At 38.4% G+C, this 21567-nt stretch overlaps 1 protein-coding gene across 1 annotated transcript in view; it reads right to left on the bottom strand.

Annotated features, from left to right (window-relative positions):
* Positions 1-809: 809 nt before the first annotated feature.
* Positions 810-21567, bottom strand: part of LOC128861813 (uncharacterized) — a 75361-nt gene continuing 54603 nt past the window's right edge. The window contains exon 6 of the mRNA XM_054100189.1: positions 810-2054. Within this exon, the coding sequence (XP_053956164.1) occupies positions 932-2054 (1123 nt within the window). The 3' untranslated portion in view covers positions 810-931. The remainder of the gene's footprint in view (positions 2055-21567) is intronic.

Here is a 21567-nt window from a genome sequence, read left to right as displayed (position 1 = left end):
TATATCCTTGAATTCTGTCAGGTCTTCATTTCCTCAATCGTAGCAAATCTACATTCTTTCATGGATATATTCAGTTTTCGAACTAGTTCGTAGTCGAGCGACTATATATATATGTATATATACAATAAATAATATATAATTGACACTTACATCCTTTTTGGGTGTTTGTCCGAGGTCGTCTACCTATTTGTGGCATGCGTCTTGATGTTTTTTCGACAAATAGAGGGATATACAGTTTTTAAGCCGACTCCGAATGCCAGTTCGGTTTTCATAAGGCGATTTTTCATGGCACAAATAAAATCAGATTTTGTCTTTGCTTGCTGAGGGGTACCCGCTATAAGAAAAAACGCCAACCTAAAATTAAGGTAAAATGCAAACTGCCTAATACGAATGATCACAGAGACATAGGTACCTGCATTTCAAATACAAAAACAAAAAAAGGGAATCAAATGCACGTAGCCTACGAAATTTGAAAAAACTTCAAAAAAAATTGATTTGAGCCTACAAATTATGGAAAGCTTTTCTTAAAACTTCTTTCGAAGGCTGAGCATCCAAATTTCCTATACTGCACTCTAATATTTTAAAAATTTAGGTGCAAATTACCTTTGTTAAAAAATATCTTGAATTTTTTTTTTGTTAAATGAGTGGCCTTTACTTAACGAGTATTCCAAGAAGATGATTCGTGTAAGCGACCTCCACTGTATAAATACATAGTGTGTATGTATATGAAAATGTTGAGCAGAAATACCCAGTTTAACCACTCGCAGTCTTGCTTTGAGAACTCGAATATTATAATAGTTATACCCATGCACACATACATCTATCTAATTCTCACACATGCCTTTATGTAAAATTTACTGTAGTAATAAGCATACGATTAAGCATTAGAATTATAAACAGCTAGACCACAAAGCGATAACGGGTTTTCATACTAATGCGTAGCGAAGTTTAGGCTTAATCGGCTATGCATTTGTTCATGTTTGAAGGAATTGCAATAGGAGAAGTTAGGGCCAAGTAAATCGGCGGGTGTGCATAAATCGTAGTCAACGTTGGTGGTATTATTGTTGCGTTGAACGCCTGGTGGTCCAAGATACGGGCTACTTTTGAGCCGCAGGCAATTTATTGTGCAACAAAATATACAAATAATTTGCAGCTGGCATTTCAAGAACCCATATACGTTGTTGTTTTGATGCAATTGCTGCTGCATGGTAGAAAATGGAGTTGCTGCAGGACGTGTTTTGTTATTGCCAGCAGGATTTCCATGCACCATGCCATACCGCAGGTGAAGCTGTACATCGCTGTTGTCGGAGGTGTTGGTTTGGTCGTCGTGACCAAACGCCGCCATGGCGATAGTATGACAGCTTTTGTAGCACGAATTGAAGCAACGGAGTACACCTGACTGCTGCAATAACACCTTTTCTTTGCTTTCCCACAAAAGGATATAGCCAGTCCTTTGCTGCACCGTTGCCCGTTGCATGTAAAAATTTCCCATTTCTGCGCTCAGTTGATCATCAGCTGGAGGTTGGCCCATACATGCAAGTATAGCAGGCAGCCGTTTATTCTTGCTACAGTAACTGTACTCAAACGTATATTGCAGAATCAACAATATTCCTAGCAGCAAAGTAAAAATCGTCGTTTTCGTATTTAATAATGTTGCCTGTATTGCAGCTTCACTTCTTTTTACCATAGTTCGCCCCATCACCATTGCTACGAATTCAATTTGTTGCTTTTTTCTTTCACCAAAAGGAGCCAAGCGTTGCAACTGCTGTTGCTGTTGCTGTTGCACTTTCATGCATGCAATGAGTTTCGGCAGCAGCATACTAGCTTGGCGACAACTGGACGCTAACAATGCACACATCAGCACTATAACGGGGCAGGCGCCTGCGAGTACGGTGTGAGCAACAGGAGCGTTTGAACGCAACGCACTCTGCTCCTTTTCCAGACACTGTCGGAATTCTTTATAGTCCACTCGTGTAATCGCACAATAATGATTTAGCATGCAGACACCCTCGCAGGGATCTGCCTGGTAGCGAACGATATTGGCACGGGAGTATCTGGAAAGACAGCGAACAAGAAGAGAAAGGGAGGGTGTAAGTTTATGATATTTTTAAATGGAAACTTAAATTGGCTTGTTATTTTAAATACAGCATTCAAATATTATTAAATCTATTTTTTAGATTTTTTTTTGACGTGATAACGTCTTATAATTCGATTTAACAGGCTGCACGCACGAAAAATGTGTCGTTACCTTGCTCATTAGTGTTACCTTGCTCATATGTAGTTACCTTGCTCATTGCCGTTACCTTGCTCATTTGTCGTTACCTTGCTCATTGCATTGAATGAACTGCAAGCGAAAGCACGGAACGAACGACAAAGCAAACAAAGCAAACGAACGGCAACGTTCGACATCTTGCTCTCTCCTACTTAAGTGAGCGTATATATGTATGTATATGCGCATATGTACATACATATATAAATTCACGTATTTGTATTTGCATATGCCTTCTTATTGATTATTATTAATTTGATTCACTTGAAGAATTTAAAATAAAACCAAGTTTGTTAATAATACCTGTTGTTTTAATGTTATAATTATTAATTTTTTTATTATATATGAAGGAAAAAATGTATGGTATATTAATATTTACCATATACCTTATAAGATATGTTGTCTATACTAATATTATAAAGAGGAAAACTTTGTTTGTTTGTAATGAAGAGGCTCAAAAACTACTGGACCGATTTTAAAAAATTCTTTCACCATTCGAAAGCTACATCATCCACGAGTAACATGGATTATATTTTATTTTGGAAATAGGGCTCGAGATATAGGTCAAAACGTGGACCCGGGTAACCTTCGGATGTGTATGTACAATATGGGTATCAAATGGAAGCTGTTGGTGAATGCTTTAGTCCAGAGTATTTTTCATGCCGCTCCGTGACTGGGGTCTCGAGATATAGGTCAAAACGTGGACCCAGGTAACCTTTGGTTGTGTATGTACAATATGGGTATCAAATGAAAGCTGTTGATAAGTGCTGTAATATGGGGTAAATTTCATACCTATTGATGACTAGGGTCTCGAAATATATGCCAAAACGTGGACCCGCCGTGTCTTTGAACCGAATTAAACCAAACTTACACACATTGTTAAGTAGGTATTGAAGATGATTTCCGTATAGTTTGGATACCTATTGGTAGATAGGGTCTCGAGATATAGGTCAAAACGTGGACCCGGGTAACCTTCGGACGTGTATGTACAATATGGGTATCAAATGAAAGCTGTTGGTGAATGCTTTATGATATGTTATGTTATGTTATGTTATGTTATGTTATGTTATGTTATGTTATGTTATGTTATGTTATGTTATGTTATGTTATGTTATGTTATGTTATGTTATGTTATGTTATGTTATGTTGTGTTATGTTATGTTATGTTATGTTATGTTATGTTATGTTATGTTATGTTATGTTATGTTATGTTATGTTATGTTATGTTATGTTATGTTATGTTATGTTATGTTATGTTATGTTATGTTATGTTATGTTATGTTATGTTATGTTATGTTATGTTATGTTATGTTATGTTATGTTATGTTATGTTATGTTATGTTATGTTATGTTATGTTATGTTATGTTATGTTATGTTATGTTATGTTATGTTATGTTATGTTATGTTATGTTATGTTATGTTATGTTATGTTATGTTATGTTATGTTATGTTATGTTATGTTATGTTATGTTATGTTATGTTAAAGTATATTATGTTATGTTAATGTTAACTCATTCTCTATATCCATACAAAATATCTATCAAACAACTAAAATTAAAATTTTTTTTTGAAAAATGCAACCATTCAATCAGTATTTTCTTATGACGTTATCACGTTAAACTATCGCCAGTAAACCGACTTTACAGACAACCTCTTTTTTTTTTGAGTTAACAACCACACACTTTACTGTAAAATCATTCTGCTTCGTGCACAGCACGTGGGGGAATTATAACATTATTAATATACAACAGAACATTTCGAGATTTCTACGTGGTTAGGCACACATTCTTCCCCATTTATTTGGCAAGTAGAAGATTCCATTGCTCTTCTCTGAATATGAGACACGAATTGATTTAAAGCGCGAAAATGCAACTCAATCAGGTTATGCGTAGTAATGGAAATATATTTATTTATTTCTTTTAATAATCTGCAGTACAAATTACACAGTACAGAGTAGACAAAAATATAAAAAAATAAGCCAAATTTCGCAACAAAAATATTACCAATCAATATATTAGTTTGGGAAATAAGTTCGTAGCAATTTCACCGAAGACTTTTATTTAAACAAAAGAAATAAAATTATTTCAATAAGTGAATCAATTATATATTGGCCTTTGATGCAACTTCTTCCCACCTCTCGACAAAACGACATTAAAGTTCCGTCAAAAATCGCCTGGTCTGGTGTCAAAGAAGTTGATGAGAAGGCGACTTTCTTTGCTTTTTTGTTGAAAGGCTCGTTAGGCACTCAATTTTTCGATACATCCCGTTAAATGAAGATGATTGAGAATCGTTTCGTTTAACGACTGGTTTGGTAACCGTTCTCCTTCAAAAATTATTTGAGGTGTTTTTCATCGATTTCAGAAGGCCTTCCGCTGCGTGACGTGTCATCGTCATCAAAGTAGCCATTTTTGAACTTTGCAGACCATTTCCGTACTGTGGACTCGTCTATGACACCTTCTCGCCCATGACATCAAATGTCTCGAGCTGCTTCGGCTGCTTTTTCAACTCGATTAAAAACAAAGAACAGAAAAATGCTAATTTTTGCCTCCTGAGTATTCCATTTCTAATCCTCAAAAATATAAAAAAATTAAATAACTCAAAAATACAATTAACACAGTTTTGTAGTACAAAAAAGTTCTATCGAATGGATACTTACCATTTGCTAAACAGGAAACAAATCGTTGTAAATAAAAGAAAATATAAAAACGCTATGAACTTATTCCCCACCCAAAAAATTCAATTTAAGTAATTAAAGTAATTAAATTTAATTTTTTTACAAAATTACATTTACATAAAGCGAAAAAAAGCAGGCTGGTATTAGATAGTGAATTAGAGTCTCGAAGTCCGCGAGCACCTTTTACATTACTCGCAAATTTAGTCTTAAAGTTTTCCCCATGAAAAGTGTAAAAATGGCAAAGACTTCTTTGTGGAACATTGAAGTTTATCTGCTCAAGTAGATCTGGACAGGCGACGATGTCATTAACAACACTGAAAATAAACGTGAAAGGAGGGTTCTTCTTTCAAAAGATTCTAGATTAACCCATTAATGCTCACACATAAAACGGGTTAAGATAGGTGACTGAAATTTTCACCAAATATTTGTGTTGATTTTAAACGGTTTATTTCCATTTTTCAAAAAAATATCTCAAAAGATGTGGGCGAGGCAAAGCGTATGATATATCATACATAATCGTATTCGGAGAGCTACTTCTATGAAAATAAAATTACAATATATACCAAGGTTTTGAATTCAAATCAACATTTTATTTATAAAGTGACATATTATACATCTATACATTTTTAAGTTTCTTAGTTATTTGATGAGTCAGTTACATGATATTAGTAAAAACAGTTATCTGGATGCAATCCGAAATTACATTTCATGCATATAAATTTTGTACACTTGCCACAAAATTTGCATCGGTGTTGAGTTCTTGAGTAATTTACGTAGTACTCCACTCCATCGTATCTAATTTCGTTTTTCCGTATCCTTTTTCGTGCTGAAACTGGATAAAGTTCTATTGGTTTTGAAAGAATGCTTTTTGTAAGAGTTACTTTTGGATAAGCGTTTCGAAATAACATCCAAAAGCTTACAATAGCTCCATTTAGACAAAATCTAAAAATGGGTCAATACGATTTCCTTGATCTAATCCGAGTTCGGTAAGCTGTTCTTTGCTGATCGAAGAGATCGACTCCACCCATTCCGCAATTGTACTCCTCGATGATTACTGGTTGCTTTACGTTTTGTCTACGTTTTTGTTGCCGATCATATCTTTTGCATAGTCCTGTTGTGGTCGTTATGTTATCGTTTTTACAGCTAGTTGCAATAGTGACGTTATTATTATCATTCCACCTAACTAGAGTAATATTTTTTTTTTATTTAACTGCTTCGCAAGCACCTCGGCTTTCCCGTTTCATATTGCTCAAAGGAGCATTTTCTATACGATCCGAGTGAATTGTTCCCACTACTGTTATATTTTTAGAATCAAACTCTTCCAATAATTTGAAACTATTAAAATATTATAGTTAGAAATAGTAGAAATACAGTGCTGTGAACTATGCACCAGCATAAATTCTTTGTGACACACAAACCTAAAGGCTCAGTAGATCGAACCACGCCTTTTCCGGTGCACAAATCGAAGTTCAACAAGTACCCTTCTGAAGTGGTCAGGCACCAAATTTTGTCAGAAAATGAAGTTCCAAATGGTTTTCCAAGCTCTCTTAAATTTTGTATTTACTAAATGATCTCTGGATCACTGCCCTTTGAATGCTTTATTATTCGCATCAATTTGTGTATTATCATTAAAAGAAAGGTACCGATGTATTTTTTCGAATCTCTTCCGCGCCTTTGAACCTGCCACTAAATGGTTGTACACATCACTTTCTGTGAATCACTTTTGAATTGCTCACATCATTAAAAAACGATGAGGTATCCACTTCTGAATTGGCAATTTTTATCGCATGGCCTTTTTAGAACCCCACATCCCAAGTCGCCCAGTGTACCTTCATCGCCCTCATTTGCATCATCGCAATCGGATAAATCTTGTTCTTCAGGTGGAAATAAAGTCACATCGATTGAATTGGCATTTCTCATGTCGTCTACATATAATGTCTGCATTATCGTCCTCATTCAGATCTTCGAGCCATCCAATTATCTCCTCAGTTGTTGCTTGTCTATAAAATGGTATTATATAAGTTACGGATCTTGGGTCCGTTACACTAAAAAAAATTAAGGGCCAGCTGCCCAGGAAAGAAACACTTATAATTCTTTTGATAGTTCACAATTATTTTTATTCTACACAAATTACTTAATCTAATGCAGCTAACCCGGAACCCGTCTCAAACTCCACTAACTGGACGTGGTGACGGTCGCTTACTTTACACCTTCCTTCCCCAGCTGCGGCGCAGTCGTTGTGTAATTTGTCTGAGACCGGACTTGGCCTTGACTTCCCACGGGTGCGTTATTGAATGTAATTGTGCAACAGGTAACGTCTCCTGTTGCATTGCATTGCGAAATTGAAATATGCTGACACTGCGGCACGTGTAGCGAGCAGCCGTGGGAGCGTCGCAACAAATGCGACTGCAGCGTGTTAACTCTTCCCCCTCTAAAGATCTGCGTCCCGCAGATCATGATTTGGAGAGGTGACCTTTTTTGGTCGGTTCCGAGAACTTGATTGCAGTATCGACATATTCAGCTCAGGAAGTTTTGCTCCAGTTGTTAGCTTTCTCCAAATTAGCAAAATGAAGACCATTAGCAAAATAAGTCCTAGGGCTTCGGATGTTGCAAACCAGTTGGTTTTATCTTTCAGGTAACCCAAGAGTCGTATGTTTCCGGAGGTCATCTCGTGGACGAGATTGAGATCCACAGCCAGGCTTCTATTCGTTATGGTGGACAACACGGGTGGGAGCACCTGCACGCCTGAGCTGCTAGTACTCCAGTAGGTTTGGTTATTTATTGTAATAGTCTCGTTCTCCATCTGCAGGATATAAGAGCCAGACAAGTGTTTATGTGTTTTACCTGACCATATGCTGCTGTTGAAATTATCCAAGAATATTGTGTCCTCCTTGAGCACCTCAACCGTTGTTTCCGTGCCAATTACGTAGCGGCAACTTGTTTGCCCACCCTTGAGTAGACGTGGTAGACATTCATCTTCGGACAATAAATCTAGGGCTTCCTGCTTGCAGACCATGGCGGTGGCGAGGTGGAGACAGCTGTTTTTAATACCATATGTCAGTTGTTTATTAATTAAGATTGTCTTGTACTTCAGATCAATTCTATGACCATCCTTCAAAATAGAGCGTGTGATCAAGTGATTAAACCTCGTTTGAGCCACCTTAGGCATGGACAGCACGTAAAGTAGAAGAGTACCGTTCGTGTAGATTGATGGTTCACTATATTCAATGGCTTCGACGACGTTACTGTACGGAAGGACTTCGATTTCGCTTATTAGGCTATTTATTTCCTCTTTATTCAAAAGATTGCTGTTTGCAACGCCTGCTTTGGCCATTTGACATGCCCGTATTAATTCACTAACGTCATCCTTGAGAATCATCAATTTGTGCTGAATCTCCTGTGAAAATTTGGCTTGGTGGGTACGTCCCAGGACGTCATTTGTGGCCGTTGCAATCCCGTTCACGACCTGTAATAACTCTTCAGTTTTCTTGAAAATTTCAGAATTTACCTTATACTGTAAATTATTGTTGTCTATTATTTCATTTTGGCTCCGCAGGACTTCATCCCAGTCTAAAGCATCAGGTGAGCCAGCAATCCACTTCCAAGCTGACCCGATCCAGTTGATTGAACGCTTTGGTCTTTTGGCTGTAGGACCCTTCAGCTCTTCAAGTTGAGTTCGAATTTTTTGTAACTGATAAATGGTGACATCTGTAATTGGATCGGTCTCGTTCGTCCTGGCAGTTTCATATTCTAGCCGGTTTGCAACCCTCTCGTAGCGCATTAAGTCGATGATGTGGACCAGTTTGAAGTGTCCGTTGATTATCCAGCCGTACCCATCACGAACAGTTAGAACAGGGGAATCTAGGTTGAATACAACATATGCTTGTGCGTTTGCACAGAGGCAGATTCTACAAATTAAATTACAAAATGTTAACTTAATCCTAGTTTATTTTCCACACAGTTTACATTTTATAAATTGAATTTAGACTAAAACACTAGTATTTCTCTTAAGTAATGTTTACACATTTGGTTGGAAATTACGAAAGAGGGAAATTTAAACGTAAATACCAATTAAACAATTAAATAGAATGCAATTGATTTTTAAACTTAATTATAGCTACTTGAAATTTATTGTAGTTACAACCTTCGAAAACATTTCTCCATTCATTGGCAATCAAACTTAGTAATAAGGCTTTAAATTTCTAATACTATTACTAGTGAGTGGAGTCTGGGAGGCTAAGGGTTATCGGAAGTTCGTGAGGACTCAGGAAGTGATGTTAAGAGTGGAACTTTCTTTGACAATTATTTTTTAGTATTTTATTATTGGTTAGTTTCATTAGTAAACGTTAGTAAGTTAGACTAATTTTATCCTTTTGGAATTGTAGTAGTTTCTGTAGATTAATAAGTTAGTTTCATTTATTAGTTTTAGTTAGCGAGTTAGTGATTCTTTTATTTTTTGCTTTAGGAATACTTTCCCGTTTTTTTTTTTTTTTTTTTTTTTTTTTTTTTTTTGCGCTTTATAGCGTTTATTCGTGTGTGCAATTCATGCAGTTTTATTTCTATGGTCTTAAACCTTTCATATTTCCATCGCTTTTGTTTGCCATGGCACAATTTTATTTGTCGTTCTTTTTGTTTTTTTTGTTTTTTGTTTTTTTTTTTTTTTACTATAGGAATACAGACGTAAACTCAGATGACATTGGAAGGCTCGCGGTTATCCCTTTTAGCCATAAGCGTTAATGATTGCAAATGGCCTACTCATGGCACGAGTGACTTCACGTCAATTAAAGCCATAGCCTTTTGGTGGAGTTGAACCACTTCGATTGTCGTCACTCGAACCATCGAGTAAACTGGAATTGAACCAATATGACTTGATCGAATACAAACAAAATTTGTACCCAAACGCCTGGGACTTAAGGATCTATGCATGAGTTTTTTGTCTCTTGACCCATGTTGGTTGAAATATTCTTGACATTTTTTTGTCTCATTTGTGTGTGGGATTACCCACTTTGGATAACATTAGTATTTTTTTATAGGACTATGAATAAGTTCGTGCGGTTTTACAACAGATGGCGTAACTTGATTATTATTCCATCGATCCACATTTCCAAACATTCATTGGAGAGCTACTGTCGTAAGGCACAAACGTCAGTATAAGTTTTTTATTTGAAGCGTAAACAACAATATTTTTACCACACTTGAAAATGTCGAATTTCGTGCCAAATAATGTGTTTTTGCGGGGAATTCTTCTTCATTATTTTAATATGAAGAAAAAAGCAGCCGAAAGTCATCGTATCTTGGTGGAAGTTTATGGTGAGCATGCTCTATCTGAGCGAACGTGCCAGAAGTGGTTTGCACGCTTTAAAAGTGGTGATTTTGGCTTGGAAGACGAAGAACGCGAGGGTGCGCCGCCAAAGTTCATGGATACCGAATTGGAGGAATTGCTCGATCAAGATCCGGCTCAAACGCAAGAAGAGGTTGCAAAAACTTTGGGAGTTGATCAATCAACCATTTCCAAACGTTTAAAAGCCATGGGAATGATCCGAAAGGTAGGCCATTGGGTGCCGTATGAATTGAAGCCAAGAGACGTTGAACGCCGTTTTATGGCATGCGAACAACTGCTTCAACGGCACAAAAGAAAGGGTTTTTTGCATCGAATTGTGACTGGCGATGAAAAGTGGGTCCATTACGACAATCCAAAACGTCGGGCAACGTATGGATACCCTGGCCATGCTTCAACATCGACGTCGGCGCAGAATATTCATGGCCTGAAGGTTATGCTGTGTATCTGGTGGGACCAGCTGGGTGTTGTGTATTATGAGCTACTGAAACCGAATGAAACGATTACGGGGGATGTCTACCGACGACAATTGATGCGTTTGAGCCGAGCACTGCGAGAAAAACGGCCGCAATACGCCGATAGACACGACAAAGTTATTTTGCAACATGACAATGCTCGGCCACATGTTGCACAAGTGGTCAAAACATACTTAGAAACGCTCAAATGGGATGTCCTACCCCACCCGCCGTATAGTCCAGACCTTGCGCCATCCGATTACTATCTCTTCCGATCGATGCAACATGGCCTGGCTGACCAGCACTTCCGTAATTACGATGAAGTCAAAAAATGGATCGATTCGTGGATTGCGGCAAAACCGACCGAATTTTTCACAAAGGGAATCCGTGAATTGCCAGAAAGATGGGAAAAAGTAGTAGTAAGCGATGGACAATATTTTGAATATTAAATTTGTAACCATTTTACGTCAATAAAGTTTCAAATTTCGAAAAAAAACCGCACGAACTTATTCATAGTCCATTATATTACTAGACATTTCTTATGTCTGATTTGTGGAATTTTTTCCCACTTTGCGTGATAATAGTCGCATTTCTATTTTCAGCGACAGCTTCTTTTTTATAAAGCGGTTTCTTTTTGCTTTTAATTTGTTTGTTGGCGATAAATAATTCATCACCACTATGAAAATTGCGAGGGGGCGAGCGAGTTTTATTATGTCTTGTATTTCTACTTTCTTGTTCGTGTAATAGAAGGGCTTTTACGTCATCATTAGTATGTTCCCTAAAGTTTGTCAATTCTTGGTAATTTATTCTCGCAGTTCTGTTAAGGAAAATATCAGCGGGCTTCCGTTTTGTTACCGAATGTATTGTATTATTGTACCTGTCTACCGTTATGGCAACGCGCTCTTCGGGTGTTAATCTAGGAAACTCAACGCAAAGGCAGCGATATATTTCAATCAGAGTGGAATGTAATCTCTCGACTTGACCATTGGCCTCACTTCGCTGCGTTGGCGTTTGGTAAGCCTCTATTCCTAAGGATCTAATATAGTTTAATACAAGTGGTGTCAAAAATCCGCGCTCATTGTCCATAACTAAAGCCCGTGGCACTGTGAAGTAGTGCAGCGCAACTGTTAGTTTTATTCGCAAATGGGTGGAAGATTTGTTTTTTATTGGAAATAGTTTGGCAAATTTTGTAAACTTATCGATGCAACTCAAATATTTTTGTCGCTCTATTTCGAAAATATCGATGTGTAGGATCTCACACGGATAACTAGGAATTGGGGTTGGCTGAAGATACGGTTTTGAAGGGTGCCTATCATACTTATTTAATTTACATGTTTCGCATTGACTAACATACTCTCTGATTTGCTTGGACATGGCTGGAAAATAGAATTTTTCAAGGATTTGTTCCCTGTTTTCGCGAGCATTTCGATGAGCACGTTTGTGTTCTTGCTCGATTATGTTGAATACCCTATCAGCAATCGTTACATCCTCTACTATGCGTTGCGTGATCCTGATTTTGTATCTACTGAAGTTATTAACATACGCATTTTGCAAATTATGAATTGAACCTTCAGGTATTTTAATTCCATTTATTACGTTTGGGTTAAGATTCTTTTTGAGAAGAGGCACCAGGTTTTCACAATTTAGTATGGGCATCGTAATAAAGTATCTTTTATAGCCCCTATGCGGTTCTTCGCTACATTCGCAACTCGCCCCCTGCCTAAGTATTATTTGATTCCTAAACACGTTTATGGGTGCTTCTACGTGTGGTATGAGGTCTGAGCTATCCTGTTCGGCAGAATGCATAGTACCTTCCGATGCAGTATCTGTATCAGATGGTGCGTCAGCTACAGTACCCGATGGCTGAGCAACGATTGAGTCTGTGAGTGCGTTCACTTCCGTCTTAAGACGGGAGAGTGCATCGGCGACCACATTCGTTTTTCCTGGTTTATAAATTATTTCACAATTATACTCCTCTATTCGAGCTTTCCATCGCTTGAGCTTTGCGTTGTAGTTGCGATTACTCACTGAAAAGGTCAGCGGCTGGTGGTCTGTGTAAATCTTAATTTTCTTTGCACCATACACATAGGAACGTAGATTGTCAAGTGCCCAAACAATAGCGAGGAGCTCTTTTTCATTCGTGGCGTAGTTCTCTTCTGACTTATTCAGGGATCGCGAAATATACGCTATAGGTTTATCTTCGCCTATCACCCCTTGTGATAGAACCGCACCAATAGCGTAGTTCGATGCGTCTGTCGTCAGGTTGAAGGGTTTGGCGAAATCTGGGAAGGCTAAGACATCAGCAGACACTAAGAGTTGTTTCAAATCATGGAAAGCTTCCAGAGCCTTCTCGTCAAGCTCAATTTTTACTTTTTTAGAGGCGTTGGCTTTTACCTGTGCATTTACCCCTCGTGTGAGGTTGGTCAAGGGTTTAGCGACCTTGGCATAGTCCCTAATAAACTTCCTATAGTATGAGGTCATACCAAGGAAACTCTTTAAATCCTTCAGGTTTTCTGGAGGTGAAATCATTTTAATTGCTTCGACTTTTTTAGGGTCAGCGCGTACTCCTTCGGGAGCAATTATATAGCCAAGAAATTCGACTTCTTTTTCAAAAAAACATGTTTTTTCAAGATTAACTTTCAAGTTCGCTTCTAGGAGTCTTGAAAAAACCTTCTCAACATTATCCAGGTGTTCGTTTCGGTCTTTGCCAAATACGATGATGTCATCGATGTAGACATAGCAAATTTTGCCAATGTATTTCTTCAACACATCGTCTATCATTCGCTGGAAAATAGCGGGCGCATTTTTTAGACCAAACGGCAAACGGAGGAATTCATATTTCCCGTTCATCGTAGAAAAAGCCGTTTTAGAGATGTCCGAGTCTTTCATTGGTATTTGGTGGAATCCAGACGTTAAGTCTATTGTCGTGTAGTAATTCGCCTGTCCAAGGCTGCAAAGGGTCGCGTTTATGTCAGGAATTGGGTAAGTGTCAGCGATCGTCACTGTATTTAGTCGTTTGTAGTCGATCACCATTCGGTACTGTTTTTCCCCGTTCGCCTTTGATTTTTTAGGCACTACCCATATTGGTGAATTATAAGGACTCTTTGAAGGCCGGATGACACCTTCCTCAAGCAGCTCATTCACTTGTTTTTCAACTTCGTCCCTCATACACGCTGGGTACGGGTAGCTTTTACTGTATATTGGTTCGGAAGTTGATGTTTTTATTTCAGCACGGATGTTTGTCTCTACGAGCTCATTGCCATTTAAAGGTTTAAAGAGCTCCGAATATTTTTTTAATAAGGTTTCGACCTTCCGATGAATTCCCAGAGGCAAATCCTTGCCTATTGTAAAATTGACATGGCAAGACGTGCGTGCCTTGAGTGGAATTTTGTAATTCCCTATTTTTAGTAAGTTATTTTTCCTATCAATTACCGCACCTAATTCTCTCAAGGTGTCGTCCCCAATGATCCCGCAGAATCCACTTAGAGTAGGTAATACAAAGAAATCAAATTCAGTGGAGTTCCCAATGCTTTCAAATAATTTTACTTGTACCTTATCTTTTATTGGCACAGTACCCCCCACAGATGCCACACTAAAAATTTTCTGCACCGGAGTCGTTTTTTTCGTAATGGTTTGTCTAATGAAGTTTTTGTTGGCACCGGTGTCTACTAAAAAATCTAAAACGCGGCCATCCGGCATCGTATATTCTAGGTATGGTACGCTAGATGGCCGGAGGACAGAAAATCCTCAGATTCTTCGTCATTGCTAGGTTCTTGATTGGCATCCTGTTCTTCGCTCACCCCTTGAGCTATGTGATACAGACTTTGCTGTTTGACGTCCTGCTCCTCGCGTTCCTCCTGCACAGTGTGATACAGCCTTTGTTGCTTCCGTGGGAGATTTTCAGACCTCGCACTACGTTTAAAAGGATTGGGTCGATTGATATAGTTTACTTTGCGTGTCTGCACTGAAGGATCAACCTCCATCCTCTCAACTGGCGGACGCGACGTGGAACTTTGGATGTCATCTCTTGAAAAAGGACGATAATTTTTTGGATATTGTGCACGCTGCTCTTGAGCGTGCCATGTAGGTTTTGGTGGCAATTGTGGAGGTTTGATCCTATTTGGGGAGTAAGGGGTGCTCGGTAAGTTGTTTATGGGCACCACCACACGATTGCTAGCCGTGGAAGAATGAATTGTAAAATTTCTAAAGTCGACGTTTTGGATCTCTAAGCATGCCGAGTAAGCTTCCGGCAATGTTTTAGGACGCTGTATAAGCATCATTCTCGACATTTCCCCATTCAACCCGCGTATGAATACGTCTAGCGCACGGTTGCGGTAAGTTTCAACTAAAACTCTTACTGTTTCGTCCGTGTAGGACTCGGTTTTTATCTTATTAATTATGAGAGAGAATTGATGATTCACCTTCGCGTAGAATTCATCAATTCTCATTCCCTTTTGCTGAAGTTGATGCAACTGGTGCTCAAGGGTGCGAATATCCCTTTTATCTGCATAGTGCAGAGAAAGGCACTCTTTGATTTTCGACCAGTTGCTATCGAAAATGTTATACGAAATTAGTGCGGAATCAGCAGCACCCCTCACCTTTTGTCTAATGTGCTGTAAAATTGCCCGATATAGGGGCTTACCCCTCACGACCTCGAAGTCCGAAAGGATGACTTCTACCGAGTGCACCCAGGACACGTAGTGGACAGGATTCCCATCAAAAATCTGCAGCTCCTTGACACAGTCAGGGAGTCGACTGATGTCCCTTATGTCGGCTTCCGTTTTAGGGGCTTGTGCTACCATCTCTTCACTGGGTTCCGTCTGGTCATTGGCGGTTGGTGTAAACATCCTGGAGCTTATTGAGTCCAGGCGGGATACCCGTCTTTCGATGGTGTTCATTTTTTCAAGCAGGGCGTTAGCTGCCCCCGTTAAATTTGTTACCGTGGCCCTCAAATCTTCCATCTTTAAAAGAAAATATAAAAGGAAATGCTTAAGTCAACTTACGCAAGGATACACTCTAGTTTCATCAGCGCCTTTATTGTATGTTCAGCGTATTGTAGCTCTCCTTGGCCTTACGCCCTATGATCCTTTAGTTTTTTGCTGAGCAGGTTTATCAAAAACCCTTTTTCACTTTTTTAATTTTGCCAATCGATTTTTTATTTATTTTTGTTATTATTTAATACACTTTCTTTTATTTCATCCACTCTCACTTTTAACACTTCTGGGTCCCTGCTCGGGCGCCAGTTACGGATCTTGGGTCCGTTACACTAAAAAAAATTAAGGGCCAGCTGCCCAGGAAAGAAACACTTATAATTCTTTTGATAGTTCACAATTATTTTTATTCACAAATTACTTAATCTAATGCAGCTAACCCGGAACCCGTCTCAAACTCCACTAACTGGACGTGGTGACGGTCGCTTACTTTACACCTTCCTTCCCCAGCTGCGGCGCAGTCGTTGTGTAATTTGTCTGAGACCGGACTTGGCCTTGACTTCCCACGGGTGCGTTATTGAATGTAATTGTGCAACAGGTAACGTCTCCTGTTGCATTGCATTGCGAAATTGAAATATGCTGACACTGCGGCACGTGTAGCGAGCAGCCGTGGGAGCGTCGCAACAAATGCGACTGCAGCGTGTTAACTTATATGAATGCCCGTAAGCCAAACTGGGGTAGCGTTTACGTATGATAAAACATACGCAATGATTTACAAAAAGCTAAAACACATTTCGGGGCAAATTTATCACTGCACTTTATATGTATTCGATGCCTCATGGTTTCAACTTTGACTTAATGCACGTTTTTATGTATATAATACTGTTGCTTGGTTTTTTTAAGATATACAACTCACCTGCGTGGCATTATTCACTTTTCCGAAAAACACTACATGAATTGGTGCGAAAAATGTAAACAAAAGAGCTTTAAATGACAACTAAAACACGTTTATTTTCAAATTACTCTTTTATCTCACTTGCCCTGTAAATATAAAAAGCTTATATACAATAGTGGGTTTTTGGTGAATTTTTGAAAAAAGCTCTTTTTCCGTATGATATATCATACTTTAACAAATGGGTTAATGGGTTAAGAAGCTTTAGCTGAGAATTATAGCATGGAGCAGGTGCCTCAAATCGTAGGGAACGTAATGCCTGCTTAAGAAATATTTTCTGAATGCTCTCAGTTCTATTAATCGAAAGTGGGTCGTAAGATCTCCAAATGAATACGGCCTTTATAGGTATACGGATCAGAAAATTCAATTGCATTCCGATTTGGAGAGAATAAAAGTAGAAAGGAAATTTTCGTATCGTATAAGACTCCAAGATCCTTAAACTTTATTACACTTTAAAAATGCTGTAGGATATGTGAAAAATGTACTGACGGTTCAAAAACGTTAAATGAAAACATTTTTTAATATTCAAAGACACCTACGATGAAGATTGTTCAAGTCGAGTTGAGGCTTCTGCGCATCCACTTGGTCCTTAGCAGATGTCAAAATTTTTAAATCATCCGCGAAGAGCAAAAAATTCGAAAAGGTAAAACATTTGCTTATGTTATTGATGAAAATAGCATAACGAAGTGGGTCCAAGATGCTCCCATGGGGGTCACTTGACGTAGCAAAAAAGTGGTTCGATAAAACTCTGTTCGTCAATTATGACTTCGGCCATTGCAGAAATATGGAGTGAAAGACCAATCAAGTCAACTTGTTTACTAGAATATCGTGCAAACTTCTTCAAATGCTATGGAGTCCTTTTGAAAACGATGACACACAGAATTTCCTAAAAATAGAGAGATTAGAAGCTGTAGAGTGAACAGTTACAAAACTGTGCTGGTTTGGGTTAATTAGAGACTTTAATGCAAAATAAATTTTGTCCTTTAGAATGCATTCCAACAGTTCAGAGTTAATTGATAGCATGGAAATCGGCCTATAATAGCGAACATCACTTTCACTTAAAAAAAAAAGGTGTGATGAGACTGAGAGTTGTTTAAAATAACCTGAAGAGGAATTACCAACTCTGACAATTCTAAAGCAAGATAGCTGAAAAACCGTCAGCATCTGTATGTGACGAAGGTTTGACAGAAAGCAGCCCCTTGAAGATGTCGTCAATGAGATGTGCGAAGCATGTCTTCCAAGTGTTTGTGTGTGTCTGTTCCTAACAAGAACACAGCATATCTAGACTTGTAACTGTGTAATCGAAGAAAGTGGTCCGAATGGATACAAACGCTCCGGCTCTGAAAGTATTCGTTGCGGTACCGGTCGGTGGTAGCAGAGGAAGTGGAAGGCCTCCTCTGCGTTCGAAAAGATCAGGGGGAGAAGGACTTAACTTCACGACTGGTGCGCCTTGTTAAACTCGGCCAAAATCACGTAAGCGGTTATCGCCCCTATAAAGAAGAAGAAGAAGACGTAACTCACGGATTGATCTCCTTTTAGCATAAAACACCAGAATTAACAAGTTCATTGTCTAACCAATATTTAGTCAACACTTCTTTTCACAAGCCTGGCGCCGGTTAGCTTTGTCAAAATCACGTAAGCGGTTATCGCGCCAGAAGAAGAACCTTAGACACTTTAAGTTCATTCCTATGGTAACCGATCAATTCACATCTTCGCTTGGCGCAAGCGGGCTTTCTTCATTAATATCCCTTCAAAGGCGGGTGGCGTGTGGACCAACCTGCAAGTTCGGAGTTTTATCATGGGTAATTTAGAGCCGCTTGAGGAAGTTTTTAATGACAGTTTACCCCCTGGAATTGGTATCGAATTTGATCTCTTGTCGAAGTCTGCCTTCTCAAGGGCAGCTATGTAACCAAGCCTAGCTTAATCTAAGCACGAGACAAGAAGGAAGAAGGCCAAAATATTTATTGGTATTTTTCTAGTACTCGCACCAATAGTGCTTGTTTGATAATGCGACATATTTTCATTCTGCGAAGGATGCTAATAAATATGTGTATTTTGTTGTTAATGTAACACTTGGCCGCAGGACCTTAGTTAAGAACGGCAAACGCTAAACAAATATGTGACCAGCTTTTAGCCCACACACGCATTTGATTTATATTATGCCGAAAGGCAAAATCCGCCCTTTTCTGTACAATACACGTATATACATTTTTACCTGTAGGTAGAGCTTCCTTATGATAAGAAATCTGCATACATACCATACTTACAAATAATATGCATAAATTTGCATTAAAACAATCAAGACAATCAACAAGAAACCCAGCAACATCACTGCCAAAGCAAATAAACAAACAAGTCTATCAACAGTTCGCAACCAGCGAGCACTCACACATCCCTCCACACATAAATAAAGGGTGATTCATATAGTGGTTTGTTTTTGATAAACATAAACAAAAACAAATAACGAGTTTTTTCAATATATTATGGGCTTTTCCGAAACAGCAAATAATGCCATTATTTCTGGATTACGATTTCATTCATGCGTTTGCAAAGGCTAGCTTCGCAGTGACGCCAACTACTAGCCCAGTGACTATTTCCCATGAATTTCTTGCTCGATATTCCACTTTAAAAAAGTCTAACGGCCCTTAATCGCAGCTCCAAGGTGGCGAATTGACATCGCTGGGATGGCTGACAACACGATTACCGAACTTGGCGCACAAGAAATCGATTGTGGTATGGGCTGTGTGACATGACGCGCCATTCTGCTGAAACGAAAAATCGTCACGGTTCGTATCTTTCATTTTCGGCCACTAAAATCGACTATAAAGCTTTTGTAGTGCTTAACGTGGACCGATATGACGCTGATTGATGACATGATTTTGAAGGAAAAATGTGCGAACCCACCGTACCAAACTCTCATACTCTGAGGATGTATTGCCATCGGGTTTTGCGATCCAGTTTTGCCTGTTAACATTGTATCTTGTATGAATATGCAGTTCGTCAGAAAATCAGATTTTTTGGGCAAAATTGTTGCCCATTTCGTTTGCAATCTTTCTCAACCTTGTTCAAGGGTAAAGAGATTAATTTCACTACACGGAACTATGATACTTGCTTTCTGTCCAGATTTCCAGCGAGAAATAATTGTTGCTGTCAAAATAGCATACAATTATAGAATAAAAATCTACTCTATGGAGCACCCTGTGTATATGCATGTAGGCACAGATACACATACACTCGCACCCGAATGCATTTACTAGCTAGCAAAACGTCAACGACATGTTGAGTTGAGCTACAGAAAATCCACGCTAATGGCGGCTTCGCTGTGTTACTTTGCAACAAAAATGCTCTATATAACGCCAATTGCTAGCCAGAGGCGATACAACAATTGCAGTATTGCACAAAAAGGATGGGGGAGAGATGAAGCACCATTACAGCGAATGGCTGTCGAATGGCGGCATGTAAACAAAGGCTAAGGGAAATACAGAATATTTTTATTTTTCAGTCAATTGACTTTTGTTGTTCGCTCCATCGTATTTTTGTGCAATATTCTTTTCACCTGTTTTCCTGTTGTTTGTAAAAGTGTGTACTCTTTCAAAGGGCTTATTGCTGTTATTGTTATTATGCCTGCAGCAAAATACATCAAACCAATACATATTTGTTAGACTTCTAGGTAAACAATAACAAACAACAACCAATATTAGGAAATCGAAACAAAAGTCGACTTGTTTATATGCATTTTGGGTGGCAATGTTGAAATCTTCTTAATGGTAAAAGGCTGTAGGGATGTGGAGGAGAATAAGTGAAGAATAAATAAATACAGATACTGTTAAATACATAATTTAACAGATTTTAGGCAAATTTTAATTGTTTTAAATATTTAAATAGATACAATGAACGTTTCTCTATCAATTTTCCAAATATTTGTAAAAACTCAGCTTTATTCAGTTAACATTTTGCTTTTCGAATCAACCTTAGACTTTTTTTTTTGTTAGCGGTCGCCCTAGGCAGGGAATGGCAAACCTCTAATTGCATTCCTGCCATGCAAAAAATCCTCATAAAAATTATCTGTCTTTCGGGGGTAGCATAATTCCATAGTCCATACATTTGTGGAAAAACTCGGTCAAAAGGCGTCACCCAACAAATGGATTAAATGCCATTTATATACTCGTATATAAGTATACTAGCAACCCGCCCAGCTTCGCACGGGTATAAAATATATACCCTATGTCACTCACTGAAAAAATGATTAAAATCGATCCAGTAGTTTTGGCTTATTCATTACTGCCCGTGGCCCGCACGCGTTAAATTTGGAGTAAAACAATTCCCCTTTCTTTATAGCATGAAGATTTCCTGCTGTCTTTGGGATATCTAAATTCATACCCTACATTTTTGCATATTAAATTTTTGCATTTTTACATATGTATTTATTTTATTTTTACAACAATTACTATATTACAGAATGTCTTTATATACAACGTTCATAGCCTTCTTGTCATTAGACAATACAAACATGTTTTCTCTAGAGGTTACTCTTGAAAGAGCGACATACAGTTGGCCATGTGAAAAACAGTCAACACTCAAATCTAAGCCTGCAACGTTGAAGGTTTGACCCTGAGATTTATTAATGGTCATTGCAAAAGATGTCTTTACCGGAAATTGTAAGCGTTTAAATTGGAATGGTAGATCCGATGGTATCAGAGGGATTCGGTGAATCAATACATCTTCTCCGGTACCACATCCTGTGAGTATTGTGCACTCTATTATGAAAGTTTTCAGTGATTATACCAGCAAACGCGTGCCATTGCAAAGTTTAGGTGGACTTAGGTTTCTTAATAAAATAACAGGACAACCTATTTTCAGCTCCATTTTGTGAGGAGAGAGTCCAGACGGGTTCAACGAATTTAGAAATTCTGTAGGAAAATGAACAGCTTCTTCCAAATCGAGAAC

This window comes from Anastrepha ludens, chromosome 4, assembly GCF_028408465.1.
Source record: "Anastrepha ludens isolate Willacy chromosome 4, idAnaLude1.1, whole genome shotgun sequence".
In the NCBI taxonomy this organism is placed as follows: domain Eukaryota; kingdom Metazoa; phylum Arthropoda; class Insecta; order Diptera; family Tephritidae; genus Anastrepha; species Anastrepha ludens.
This window is presented reverse-complemented; position numbering and strand designations above follow the sequence as displayed.